The following is a 14,394-nucleotide window of genomic DNA, read 5'->3' as shown; positions in this document are numbered from 1 at the left end:
TATCCAAACATCTTTATTTTTCATTTCTTCTCATTTTTTTGAAAAAGCACAAGGTCTTATTCTGTTGCCCAGGCTGGATGCAGTCAGTCACCTGATCATGGTTCACTGAAGCTTTGAACTGCTGGGCTCAAGCAATTCCTCGTCTCAGCTAAGTAGCTAAGAGTAGCTAAGACCACAGACATGCACCATTATGTCTGACTAATTTTTAAATTTTTGGTAGAGAAGGGATACAAAACATCATTAGAATTCAGTTAATCATATTAGTTAAAGCCTATATGCCATTATTTGAAGCTCTACTTAAGTAATGGTGCTCATCACTTCTCTTTTTATATAATAGTTTTGTTTTATATATTTCAGGGCAATTTTATTTAGCTCATAGATATTCTTGATAAAATATTCTATTTTATTTAGCACACAGACAGCAACATGAAAATAATGTATCAACATAAAAGAGTACAGACAGTCTGTGACTTACAGTGGTTCAGCTAGGTTTTTTGACTTTGTGATAGTGTGAAACTGTTGCAATTTTGATGTACTTCGGATTTTGAATTTTGATCTTTTCCTGGGCTAGCTATATGCAGCATATGAGATATTCAACACTTTCTAATAAAATAGGCTTTGTGTTAACTTATCTTGCCCACTAGTAGATGAATGTAAGTGTTTTCAGCACATTTAAGGTGGGCTAGGCTAAGCGCTGATGTTCAGTAGGTAGGTGTATTAAATGCATTTTCCACTTAAGATATTTTCAACTTACAAAAGGTTTATTGGGATGTAACTTGGTTGTGAGTTGAGGACCATCTGTATTATAAAATAACTTTATCATGTCTTTGTATTTTCAATTTTACTTTGCCTGATGTTTATTTGCTCCTTCCTTGCCACCTCCTCTCCTCACCCATTGCACTGGGACTTTGCATTTGCCGGTATCTCTTGCTCAACTCTGTATTAGCAATTATTCTGTGTCATTTTGTCTTAGGCACATACCTTATAACCAGCATTTGTCCAGATTTTGCTTTTTCTGCCAGTCTGAGAAAGATTTGGCCTTATTTCTATTTTTGTATTTATATATTGAACTTTGAAAATACAGTTGACCCTTGAACAACACAGATTTGAACTGTGCAAGTCCATTTTTACATGGATATTTTTCCACCTTTATCACCCCTGAGACAGCAAAACCAGCCCCTCCTCTTCAGCCTACTTAATGTGAAGATGATGAGGATGAAGACCTTAATGATCCACTTCAACTTAATAAATAGCAAATATATTTTCTCTCATGATTTTAAAAGCATTTTCTTTTCTCTAGCTTACTTTAGGAACACAGTACATGATACATATAATATACAAAATATGTATTAATTGACTGTTTATATTATCGGTAAAGCTTCCAATCAAAGGTAGGCTATTAGTAGTTAAGGTTTCAGGGAGTCAGAAGTTATACTTGCATTCTTTGACTGTGTAGGCGGTTGATACCCCTAACCCTCATGTTGTTCAAGGGCTAATTGTATAGACTTTTATTTTGCTGTCTTTTGCAATGATGGTCAAGTTTCATCTCTTCTACAGTACTCTGCATATAATCCCTGTTGGATTCCATTTGCTTCCAGTAATTTGATCGACTGAATGATTGATACATTCAGCCTTCTTTAAAAGTGAAGTACCTTTAACACATATTCAGCCTCCAATCCCACCCTTCCCCAACTCTTCTTTCGTGCTGCTGCCAATGTGACAGTCATGGTCTTAAAACGCACATCTGGTCATGCCATTTACTCAGGTAAAATATGTCAGTGGCTCTTGGTCACATGAAGAATATATTTCCAACTTCTTGGCAAGACAGTCAAGATTGTTTACCTTTATTTCCCATCTTATCTTCTACCATTCTCTCTCCCATATTTCTGTTTTCCAGCCACGAATGTTTCCTCTTTCTAGTGCCTCAAGTGGTTAGGGTATAATTATGTCTTTATATGGGATTATAGCATACACACTTCCCTCCCCACCAGAATTTATTTTAAATTGTGGTTTTATTGCATTACCTCCAATCCTTAATTCAAGAAGTATACCAAAATTCTTAAATTTTCCACTCTTCCTTTCTCTTTCTTATTTTTCTTTGCCATAAAACGGACTGAATTGGCTGGAAAACATTCAGTCTTTCATATCTACAGATTCTGCAGCCTGAGATTTAACCAACTGAGACTGAAAATATTTGAAGAAATAAAAGATAAAAACACAATACAAATGATAAATTTTGAAAATGATAGAATCTAAGCTACGTGCATAGCTTTGACATTGTATTAGGTATTATAAACCTACAGATGATGTAAGATACGTAGGAGGATGTGCATAGGTTATATGCACATACAATGCCATTTTATATAAGGGACTTGATCATCCCGGATTTTGGTATCCATAGGCTCCTGAAACCAATCCCCCATGGATCTTGAGGGATTGATTGCATATCATTTAGTTAAGCTATGCTAAAGATCCCACCCACAAACCACCATGGATAACAGAGGAAGGGAAGGAAAGTGAAGGGACAGGGAAGGGGATTTCCTTTTTGAGCATTGACAGTTTTCAGCCACCTCATGTATCCTCACAAGTAGTAACATTTCCTTTATATATATGAGCAACAAGCACACAGGGGTTAAATGACTTGCCTCAAACTATCTTTCTGTTTGGAGAAGTCCACCAAATGCACACTATCTCATTGTTTCATCTCATTATCATTTCGTAAACTCTTCTGTTCTTCCTCTCTTCCTGATTTTTGCTCACAGTCCCCTTACCTATTCCAGGATCTCAGGAGTCCTCTGCTTTCTTCTCTCTGTCACCCTTATGCTAATGAGATCTCTGCTTCCAGCTCATTCTGCCTCTTTAATAATTTTACCCTCCTCCCCATTTCTATTGCTACTACCAGTCTGGGCTCAAATAATGCTGGCTTGGGAATATTTCAAAAATCTCCTTTCTAATATTTCTCATTCCAATTTTCTCCCACTTCAAGCTTGCCCCCACATGGCTGTTTTGTATCTGTGATATTTCTGAATGGCAGATATGACAACCTCACACCCTTCATGCACTCTCTTTTGCCCTCAAGTAAGCATCCTAGCCAACTCTTTCAGGATTTTCATGATTTGTGCTTTTCTTCCACTGCTCTATTATCACCCTTTCCTCTCCCATAAGCATCCTGCACAGCAGCCACACAGAATGACCTACAGATTCTTGAGCTGTCCCAGATCAGCCTGCCTCCATGCTTTGTTCGCATTCATTGCTCTACTTAGAAGGTTTCTCTCTTACATGGTGAGCATCCCTCGTTCAAGATCTTACTGAAGTTTCTACTCCTGTCTTGCTTTTTCTTACACCATTTTTCAAAGTGTGGTCACAGCCTCCTTTCTACTCTTCTACCTTGTACATATTTATATAATGTTACTCAGCACACTGTGCTGCAACTTTTCAGTTTTTTATTTGACTAAGTTTGCTTGTCATTCCCCTGATTTGATGAATTTTGTTCTCATTTTTACAAATGTTAACTTTACATATTTTGTTCTTCTTGAGTTCCTAGGGTTTATCTCTAAGTACACTTTTGATTATTAAATGAATATTTCATTTCCCCTTAAAATGAAAGGTTAGTGTTAACTGTATTTTCTTAACTAAAACAAAATGGATGAAAGGTATGCATGTCATTGGGGACACTCATTACTTTGTTCATTGTAAAACTAGGTGGACAGGACATGCTGTAGTTGATAAGTGAAGGATGGATTAAGTAGACTTGCAAATATACTCAGGAAACATTCGGCCTTGCACTTTTTCTCTTGCAGTTACTATCTCTGCCCTTAAATGTTATCAAAGAGGTTTCAGAGACCAATTAATTCTCCTTCCTCCGATGTTTTCTAAACAAGATAGGAATTTAAATATCAGCAGATTCAAATAAAGTAATCCGTTTTATTTTGAGTAAGGTGAATGGGAGAATGCAACTTGGACTTCATGACAACATCAGGGTCTTCCTACTTTGCTTCTGCCTTGCATTTGGCTGAGTTGCCCAGGCTTAGGAAACTGCAGGCAACAGGAGATGAGTTGGAGGCACTTAGGCTTCGTGCATGGGAAGCCTAGAGAGAACATGAGGTGGCCAAATATGGGCAACAATCCTTCCCCACATGGTCACAAAATGAAGGGAAACAGATGGTAAGCTCTAGAGATCTCACAGGTTCAAGGAAGGAGGGTCTAGGGAGGAGCAGGAGAATGCTCTCTTTCATAGTCCTGAAACTTTTTTTTTTTTTTTCTGTTAAATGCACTAGAGCAGGAGTGCCAGAAGAGGAGAGTTGCTGATCTTCCCAGCCAAGGTCACAGGACAGATGCATTTCTTAAACCCAGAGATTCAGGACCTCAGAGATCCTGGTCCAGAAATTTCCCTTTTTCATGGGTTGGATCTTGCAACCCATAAGTAAAATATAATATGACTTTGTTTGCTTTCTTTGACCTAACTCTTATGGTTTTATTATGATGATGGGTAGATTAATAACTGCTCCTGACAGCAAGTACATGTTAATAACATCAAAGCTTAATGATAAAGGAATTGGCAGCTTGACACGCATGTATGAGTGCTCTGATGGGAAGCAGGAGCCCCTGTGAATGGCTTTGGATTGCAAAGAACTTTTTTCCTGAAATGCATGCAGTGCTCTGGACCATGCCATCTCAACCCAGGTCAATCTGTAATTGCATATCCTGATGACAGTAAAGAGCAATGACCTGGATGCTTCCACAGCTTATGCTGTGAGACCAGAGTGACTTGTGCTGCACCACGCTTAATACTGCATGCTTGGACTCTTCTGACATCCCTCCCAGTGCTGGGAGTTTATAATCCTGATAATGCCTCCAGTGGAAATGACCTAAGAAACATCCTTTGCTGGGCTTTGACCCATAATTTATTAATTCACAGTTGGATTTATTTAGTACTGGCTTAATTTAGTTCAGATCTGTGAGTCTGCATTCTTTTCATTGCTAAATGTGCTCCCTCAAAGTTGTGATGTGTTTAATTTGACTCATTCTATAAAGTATATTATGGTAAGAAAGAAAAAAGAAAAGAGAAAGTCATGGTCAAGAGGCAACAATGTAAAAGGAATAGATATTTTCATATGGTGGATCTGATTTTCTCACTGAGTCGAAATAGACTTCTTAGAAGTAACATTCTCCACTGATGTTCAGAGCGTATGGTGACCTAGCAATGGTGGAGAGTTTCCAAAAGCAGACCTTTTCAAACCAATGTATACACACATCACCCAATTTAGCAGGTCTGGGGTGGAGCTGAAGAGCTGGCATCTCCAACAAGCTCCCAGGTGATGCTGATGACTGATTACCGAGAACCTAAGTTACTAAATCAAAACACCAGCTCCCCAAATCATCACAATCCATTTTATTCCACAGCATGTTTAAGGGAATGTTATTTTCAGGAAGATGCTTGGGATTAAAATAATTAAAAAAAAACTGGAAATACACACATTTATGTATCTCTTCTTTTCATTAAATATATATCTGCTTGGCAAAAAATGTTAGACTCTTTTGTACAAAAACAAACCAAAAAAAAAAAAAAAAAAACGAACCCAAAATTCTTGCAAATTGTAAATACCAGTAATAATTACAATGATGTAAACTTGGATGTCTGATAGCTTGACCATCCTGTGGAACTCATTTTGCAGCAGGACCTCCCAGGAGAAGGTAACACCAAATCCTTGGATAGCAACAGCCCGTCCTAGAGGCATTTAGGTTTAGTCTATTAGAGATGGAGCGAGACTACTGATTTCACCATTTGTGCTTTCAGCTAAGAGGCTGGGAGCATGAGTGGAAATGAAGAAGGCAGTTCTGGCCTGGGGTAGGGAGAGGAAACCCCAGACTAGCTGGTGAGGAGGGAAGATCTGTTACGGTCACAGTGCAGACGCAAAGTGGGCATGGGATCTGTGAACTGTTTGGGAAACTGATGCCAGGGAGGATCACCAGGAGGCTGCAGCTGAGGCTCTTCGGACCAAAGAGGAACAGAGCAAGGCAAAAGCAGGGAGGGAGGTGGGAGGAGATTTGAGTGCAGATCTCAATTCAAGTGGAACTGGTGGTGCGAGATGATTCTAGAGAAGGGAAAGGAGGATGTGGGGTTTGGTCTTCTCGTCAAGTAGCTAGGCCATTTTCTCCAGACAGGGGCCTTGGGGCACTCCCTTTGGTCTGGTGGGCAAGTTTTGGGGCAGTCTGGGGCTGCTGGCTTTACTGTCCTGAGGAAGGAAGGGCATGCCTGCGGGGGGCTAGGATGGAAGGACCCTTTGGCCTTCTTACTAGTGGTGGGCTTTGCTCTTGTCCCGCCAGTGGACTGCAGCCACGGGAAGTGACCTGAAGCAGTGGAGCAGCGGAACAGAATCAGGGCGGTGAGCAAGATGCCAGCTAGGGGCTGAAAGTTGCCGGGGCTAGAGGTGAGGCTCAAGGGAGTGTGGACCCACAGCTTCCCTTTACCCACGGAGGGTTCCAAGGCGTGGGCATGTTTTCATTCCTCTCTCCTGTTAGCTAGGTGTTCCAGTTTTGGAAGGGGCACGTCTGGGCCCGGCCACTTCAGTTACAGTCATAGACGAAGTCATAGTTGCTGGGCTCCTTGGGAATCGGCGGAGGCGCGTCGGGGATCTGGATGTTTTCCAGGTCCAGGAGGCGGAGCTTGATTTCCATGCTGAGCAGGGTGTCCAGGTCATTCCGTGTCAGGTCGCTCATCATGTCCTTCCCGAGTAGCGCGTTCAGTCCATCTGTCCAGATACAGTACTGGCAGGAAGGGAGGCAACAGCCATCATTACTGGTGACAATTACAGAAGTACTAATAGTAAAAACAGCTAACAGTGAATATTCATCACAGTAGGCTCTGTGCTAAGTGCTTTGCCTACCTTGTCATTTCATATTCACAACATCACAACGTAAAGATGATGTTTCTGTTATCATCTCTGTTTTACAGGTGAAGGAACTGAAGTACAGAGAAGTTAAGTGCCTCGGTCTTACGGAGACTGGGTGGGATGTGAATCCAAGCAATCTGACTCCAGTGCCTGTACTCTTCTCTGTGAAGAATGCCTCTATGTAACGGCTGAGGAGTGCGGTTCTCCATGACGTGCAACGTAACATCCCTAACATCCCACCTATGTGGGAGTCTATGACTTTGAGGTATTGTTGGAATCTGCCCAACAGCCCTGGACTCAACATCAGGTGGAGCTTCTTTGCTGAATCCAGTCATGGTTCCGAGTCTAGTAGCTCATCTCTGCCTGTCCTGACTGATTCCCAGCATGCACAATGACAGCCCTGTCCCACCCTGGGGCCAATGGTAGACCCTCCTTAGTATTTCTCAGCTAAAGAGCTAGGAAATAGCTTTCTGCTGCCTAGTGTCGGGCAGCCAAAATGGTTAAAATTATTGGGCAATCTTAATGGAAGGAGGGTTGGCTGCCTGTCTGGGGACCTTTTAGCCTTATCTCCAGTTCCTAAGGTTTCTTTTCATCAGATCACTGAGGCCTGATCCCTGGGGACATTATCTGTTTTGGAAAGCCCTTCGGAGTACCCTAGTGAGGCTGATTCTTATCCTCTCATAGCCTTTGGTCTCCCCAGGAGACTATGATCTCTATGGGGGAGGGAGGAGAAGGAGGAACTGTGGCTTGTCTGAGGATCTGCTTTGCTCTTGTTAGCTTCCCTTCCAGAGGCTGGAGTTCTGTACTGACGTGGAAAGAGAACTGTGACACCTGGTGAAAGAGGCACCCCAGCTGCCAGCATCTCAGAAAGTTGCTTACGTTCTGGATGCTGGGCTCCATGCATCCACTGGAGTTAGGTTTCTAATAGTCCCATATGGGATTCTATAACAGCAATTGTCCTCTTCTTTTGTTAAACTCGTCTTCCTTGTACCATGTACTCTAGATTCCCTCCTCTTTTGCCTCACTAGGTCCAGTGGCAATTCCAGATACTCCTTAACCTACTCTGGCACTGTGGTTTTCTGGGCTGTGTTCCATAGTAGCAGATCTCAAGATAAACATACTCAAAGTATACTGCAAGCACTATATAAATATCCAGTTACCATGATGTGATGAAAATCTTCCATGATACACATCAGTGGTACCACTTTTTAAGTTGAAGAGGTCCATGATGGGTTCATGTGAGATCTGTATTTGAGGAGGGTGCACTGAATTGGAGGACTTTGGTCCTACCTTGGCTAGGTGATCTCAGCCAAAGCATTTAACTCATCGAAACATCAATTTAGTGCTAATGAATTCCTGGAAGAATTAGTGTCCTCATGATCTGATTCAGAACATGTCTAACAATCCATTTTCTCATAAAGAATGCTGACAGAAGTGGACACCTAGCTCCAGCCTTGGAGATCCTGATCATGTAGATCTGGGGTGAGAAGACTTTGCTTCTTAGAAAACTCTGATGAGCATGCAGGTATGCATGCCACTGAACTCTCCATTCTCAAGGGCCCTTCCAGCTTTCACGCTGTTTCATGGTAAATCCCCCAGTCCTGGGGATTACTGCTCTTGTGCACAGGCTTCCGAGGCCTGGCTAGCTTCCTAGTACAGATTAACCCACAGGAACATTTTTGCAGTGCTTTTCTTTTGAGGAACAACAGGCACAGAAAACTTTATTTGAACGTACATCAATTAATAAATAAAAGTACTGATACTGTAGCACTGATACTGAATTGGAGTTGAAACTATCAGTATCAATTCATTATGTACTTTATCTTAAAAAAACAAAACAAAACAAAACAAAACAAAACAAAAACTACTAGCTGCATCCCCAAAAAGGCCTAAAAAATAGTGACCAACCAAGTTCTGTTGCAGCATGGTGTGCAATGACCATAAGCACACCTTATTCTAGATTCTGGTCACTAGATACTATTTCCCACTACAAGTAATCAAGGATCCACAGAGAAAAGGCAGGAAACATAAAGACAGACCCGGAGCACCCCACTGTACCAGAATTCCAGAAAGTTATCAAAGACATAAGGGGTCCTTCCAACAGGACTCAGATGCCAACCCAATGGTGTTCCCACTTGTTCCAGACAGGATAACCTAGACACTATTAATGACAATAACTGCAACATATTGAGACGAAATTATGTTTAAATGCATGACTTCCTAATGATACTCAACCTCCCAAACACCTCGGTGTTCTTCTTTGAAAGATGCTTACTATTTTGAGAACTGGTAAAGAGAATCAAGTATTTATCCTGCCTACCATATGTAAATTGTGTAACTTTAGGGTAACCAAATAGTTGATGAGGCCAGCTTCTTCTTATATATCCCTTTAATAAATAAAGAAGGAATATTAGAATTAAGATATCAACCATTTGTAACCTCGAATGGATCCAAGGATCCAGGCAATGATCATCAGTGGCTGCTAATATCCAAGAAAGAGGAGCAAGAAGTCACTATGAAAGTACAAACACACTGCTGCTGCTTAGAAAGGGAGCCTGAATTTGATCAATCCTTTAACTACAGTTTATAGGACATACAGGGAACAGATGAATATATGAAATTATATTGCAGGTTGTGGTGGGCAAAATAATACCCACCTTCCAAAGATATCCACATCTTACTCTCTGGATCCTGTAAGTATGTCAGGTTCCATGGAAGAGGGACTTATGATTGCTATCAGCTGACCTTCAAATATAGAGGTTATCTTGGATTATCTAGGCAGGCCCAATGTAAAAGTGAGAGAAGGAAGCAGAAGAAGAGTCAGAGTCAGAGAAGTGAGAGATAGAGGGAGATCCGACTACGAAAGAGGAGGCTGGAGTGACGTGATGAAAAGGCTCAACCAGCCACTGCTATGGATGGATGGAGGTCATGTAGAGCAAGTAGACTCTTGAGTGAAAAAGTCAAGGGAAAATTCTTCCCTAGGACCTCCAGAAAGGAACATAGACAGCCTTGCTGATACCTTGATTTTAGCCCAGGATATTTGCATTTGATTTTTGAAGTCCAGAATGGGAAGAAAATTAATTTGTGCTATTTAAAACTAAGTTTGTGGCAGTTTGTTATGGTAGCAACAGTGAGCTAATACATAGAGTTATAATCAGCACAGTCTAGACTATCAACAACATGATAGGTCTAATGACCTGTTTTTCCCAATAAATGAACTTCAAGGAAAAAAGTTACACAATTTAAAATCACATGCTCATGATTGTGTGAGACAGAGAGAGAAAGAGAGAAACCTATAGATTCAGAGAAACCTAAAAAGCATGTCAACCAACTGCAATGCACGGATCTTATTTGCATTCTGATTTGAACAAAGTCTAAAAGAAAACAACACACAAATGAGACAGAGAAATGTGAAAACTGACTACACATGGTTTAACAAATAAATACAACATTATTAATGTATTTAAGTGTGATCAGGGAATTGCAGTTATGTTTTTCTAAATTGAGTATTATTGGGAGATGCATACAGGAATATTTATAAATAAAATGATATCCAGATTTGCTTCATAATAATCAAGGGTGGCAGCTGGCTGATGATGGAAGAGTGAATGGGAATACAGGTGAACCAGATTGGCCATGAGTTGGTGATTGCAGAAGCTGAGCGATGGGCCTGCCAGGAATGTGTGAGCTCAGTCCCTTCTTGTCCTCTACCTAGCTCTACAGTGCAGGGGTTAAGTGAGGGGCTTCTGGAGCAAGACCACCAGTGTTTAAATCCCAGCTCCGTCTCTTACTACGTGTGTGACTTTGGACAGGTTTCTCAGCCTCTCCTGCCTCATTTCCCTCTTATATTAAATAGGGATAATATGAGTTTGTTTCTTTTAGAGTTATATGAGGGTTAACTGGGGTGAAATATACATATAAAGCATTAATGGTGCCTGGCAGAGAGTAAGCCAGGGTCATTATACTTACAGTTGACCCTTGAACAACATGGGTTTTAACTGTGTGGGTCACTTATACGTGGAATTGTTTTTAATAAAACTTATACCGAGTGTGCCTGTCTCTCCTGCTTGCCCTTTCACCTCTTCCACCTCTCTAGCCTCTGCCATGCCTGACACCTCAAGACTAACCCCTCCTCTTCCTTCTCCTCCTTATCCTACTCAGTGTGAAGACAATGAGGATGAAGACCTTTATGATGATGCTCCTCCACTTAATGAATAGTAAACATATTTTCTCTTCCTTAGGATTTTCTTAACACTTATTTTCCCTATCTTACTTTATTGTAAGAATACAGTATATAATACACATAAAAAGCAAAGTGTGTGTGAATCAACTGCTTATGCTATTGGTAAGGCTTCTTTCTGGTCAACAGTATGTTCTTGACAGTTAAGTTTTTGGGGAGTCAAAAGTTATAGGCAGATTTTCAACTGTGTGGGGGTCAGACCCCATAACCCCCAGGCTGTTTAAGGGCCGACTGTATTAACCTTTCTATTGTTGATGAATTCACTTCTGAGAGGTCGCTCCCTGCTCATTTGATAAATGACAATGTCTGCAATAGAACTTTTTATTGTATGGGGTAATTATGGAAATAAAATGAGGTAATAGAGAAAAAAGTGGTCTGAAGTAATTAAAAGTGTTCACAAGCATATGGCATTTTTCTCTTCATTGTATCTACAAGAAGTGGTAGATATGAATAAAAATCTGGCAGTCCCAGAGCATTTATCCTGATCTGGAATTAGTGTACACTGGGGAAAACAGCCTCCCATAGATTTAAATAACATCCAAAGTTCTACTATTTTAAGTAGTTTCCTATACAGCTCTATACATCTTGAATATGGTGGCCTGTGTAGAACCACAATTTTATTTAAAAACAGAAACAGTAGGACACTATCTATTTTCAGAAAGATGAAGACAAAGTCTTACCCTTCAGCAAACTAAATGTCAAGTGACACAGAATTATATTTAAGCACCATTCTAAATGCAGGATTTGTGTCTAATCTTTCCTCTCTCTTTGGGATATACAATTTTATTCAGAAGCTTCCAACCAGTGAAAACCAGATACTGAATAACTTCTAAATGAGCTAAATGTCCTAGGGGAAGTGGGGAACTAAAGTCAGATTCTATTAAAATGTTCTCTTCCTTTCTAAAAGCTGTTTATGCAACCACACGCAAAACAAAAATTTGAATGGTATCATCTAAAAATAAAAGTTTCAAGCATGATGTTGGGTTCCAGTTTATAAAAGAAAGTTAAATCAGCCATAACTGCTACTTTATTTTACAAATGCATTTTCCTAGATTTATGCTAAATATTTTAAATATAGCTGACAGCGTGCTGCAAGAAGAGAAACAAATTATACATATAACAAGATGTCAGAAAGGAATAAAGCATCTTGAAAATAAAATCCCAACAGCAGAGACAGCCCTAAGCCTCTTAAAATAGCTTAAAGAAATTTGGTAGAAAACCTACTTCCTCAGATGTTTTAAAGAAGAGAGACCAGTTTATCTTGGGAAAATCCAGACCAAAAACGAAAAATTCAATGAAAACCAAAGCTGTAACCAGGGCGCTTCTTTCTCTGGATTAACAACTGTGCTTTGCTGCATTTGAGGCCTTTGTACATCCTTTTTCTTTACCATAAACTATCAATCAGGCTACTAAGAAGCTGAATCTGTTGTAACAGGCAGTATTTCAAGAGGTTTCTATTCTACTCCAAGTCAGCAAGATGCCCCTTGGTTCATCATTTTTTCAGGCAGGTCTATTTTTCTTAAGTGAAATTTCTTTCCTTCTAATACTTTTCTTGAGGAAAGGTTACATTCTCTCATAAATTAGCCCCCCCAGAGATCCTTACCTCATGCTTGTCAGGAGCAATGAAGTTCAGTTGGCAGTTCGAGTCATACAAGATGGAGAAAGCGAGTTCAAGCACCTCCTGCAAGAGATGAGAGAAAACAGCACATTAAGGAAAATCAGCACCTCTCATTTTGCAGTTGCAAATGGCTGCACGTTGACCACGCAATAGGGCCAGCTTGTCTGGGCAGGTGTAGCTGTAATGAGGCTGATGGAAGGAGGAACCATGCTCTTCAAGGTTCCTTCTCTATTCAGGGTGGTCTGTGAACTATCTCATTTAATTTGCATGTAGCAAATGTTTTCATCCTTTGTATGGGGCAGGGCTTAGAGAGGTTCAGTGAGTGTCCAAGGTGACAGCCCCCTCCAAAACTGTGTTATTCTCCTTCCTTTAGCGTTTCCCTTCTAGAGAGGCCACAAAAAAAACCCAGTAAACTCCCAATCAACAGCATTAATAGCTGCCCTTCCTTCTATCATCCTAAGACAGACAGAAACCAAAGAGGTATGATCAAAGAGAGGCCACGGAGGTATGATTTCCCTAAAATGTGGATGCTACACCAGCTGTAAGGAGGCGTCTAGGTAAACCCATAATCTTTACATCTGTCCTTTGAGCTTTGAGCTACTGTACACCAAAGGCTACAGAAAGCCTAGGTTTTATCCAGCAGAGATTGTAAGGTATAAATGAGAAGCATAGGTTCACTCATTGGTGATAACCTGCAGAATGCATGCAATAAGCCAGGCCCTAAGGTCCATTGAACCAGTGACATTTTCATTTAATTGCAGGTGAATGACCAATGGCCAAGGTACTCAGTGTCATGTCTAATATGCACATTAAACTGCACTTCTCAAACTGTACATGCTGTACCAGTACTGGGTAGTACAATCATTCTAGTGGTCTGAGTGGTCAGTAGAAGATGAGAGTCATCAGCTCATCTCAGCATCCTAGTCTGGAGGGGAAGGGCCAAGTGTATCCAAACCAATGCTCTGTACTCTTCCAGTACAGAGGTTCTAGTGTGCCTTCCTTCTCTGTGCTTTTATTAGGCACCAGCGATGACCATCTCTCTCTCCTGCTGTGATCTGTAAGCCACAAGGCTCAGTAATTGCCCACAAAATGTTCTTTCTTAGGGAGCCAGATCTCTTCACATTATTCATTACCTTAATATCTGTTAGAGGATTTGTCTTTGGCCTGTGACTCACAGCAAAAATGCCCCAGAAAGAAGATAAAAGGTAGAAAGACGAGGTCAATGCCTACAGATTTCAGAATTTCAGATGGATTAAAGAATTATTCCAAAGTGGCTGCATGGCCCTCCTGACACTGTCCATCACCCAGCTATTTCTGGCTTTTGTGGGGTTCTCTGTGTCTTATTCACCTCCAGCTGTCCCTCATTGAGAGGGGGCAGGTCTTATTCTGAGGATAGACCTACCAGCATCTCACACTCCAAAAGGTCTCCTCACCTTGACAGAAATAGAAACAAGCAAAGGAAAAAAATGCTGAGTCATGGAATGGGAGCTATTCTGCAAAAATACTCTCCTCATTTTTCCATTCTTCTTCTTCTTTAGGCCCTGACTCAGGCCTACCCAGTAAAGACAATAATGTAAAAAGGAAGTTTGTCAAAACAAGCAAACAAACAAAAAACAAATTGTCATGAACTACAGCATCTGTTT

General features: G+C 40.7%; 1 protein-coding gene across 8 annotated transcripts in view; it reads right to left on the bottom strand.

Annotated features, from left to right (window-relative positions):
* Positions 1-5,371: 5,371 nt before the first annotated feature.
* Positions 5,372-14,394, bottom strand: part of ELMO1 (engulfment and cell motility 1) — a 573,930-nt gene continuing 564,907 nt past the window's right edge. For 7 of the 8 annotated variants that reach the window (XM_003930745.4, XM_010341311.3, XM_003930746.4 and 4 more), the window contains 2 exons: positions 12,737-12,814; positions 5,372-6,768 (listed from right to left, as the gene is read on the bottom strand). In XM_003930745.4, coding sequence (XP_003930794.1) covers positions 6,568-6,768; positions 12,737-12,814 — 279 coding nt within the window. In that variant the 3' untranslated portion in view covers positions 5,372-6,567. The remainder of the gene's footprint in view (positions 6,769-12,736; positions 12,815-14,394) is intronic. The other variant, XR_012512236.1, reaches the window with a different exon arrangement.

Source organism: Saimiri boliviensis, chromosome 10 (genome assembly GCF_048565385.1).
Source record: "Saimiri boliviensis isolate mSaiBol1 chromosome 10, mSaiBol1.pri, whole genome shotgun sequence".
In the NCBI taxonomy this organism is placed as follows: domain Eukaryota; kingdom Metazoa; phylum Chordata; class Mammalia; order Primates; family Cebidae; genus Saimiri; species Saimiri boliviensis.
Note: the sequence above shows the minus strand (reverse complement) of the source record. Positions and strands in the feature narration are given on the sequence as shown.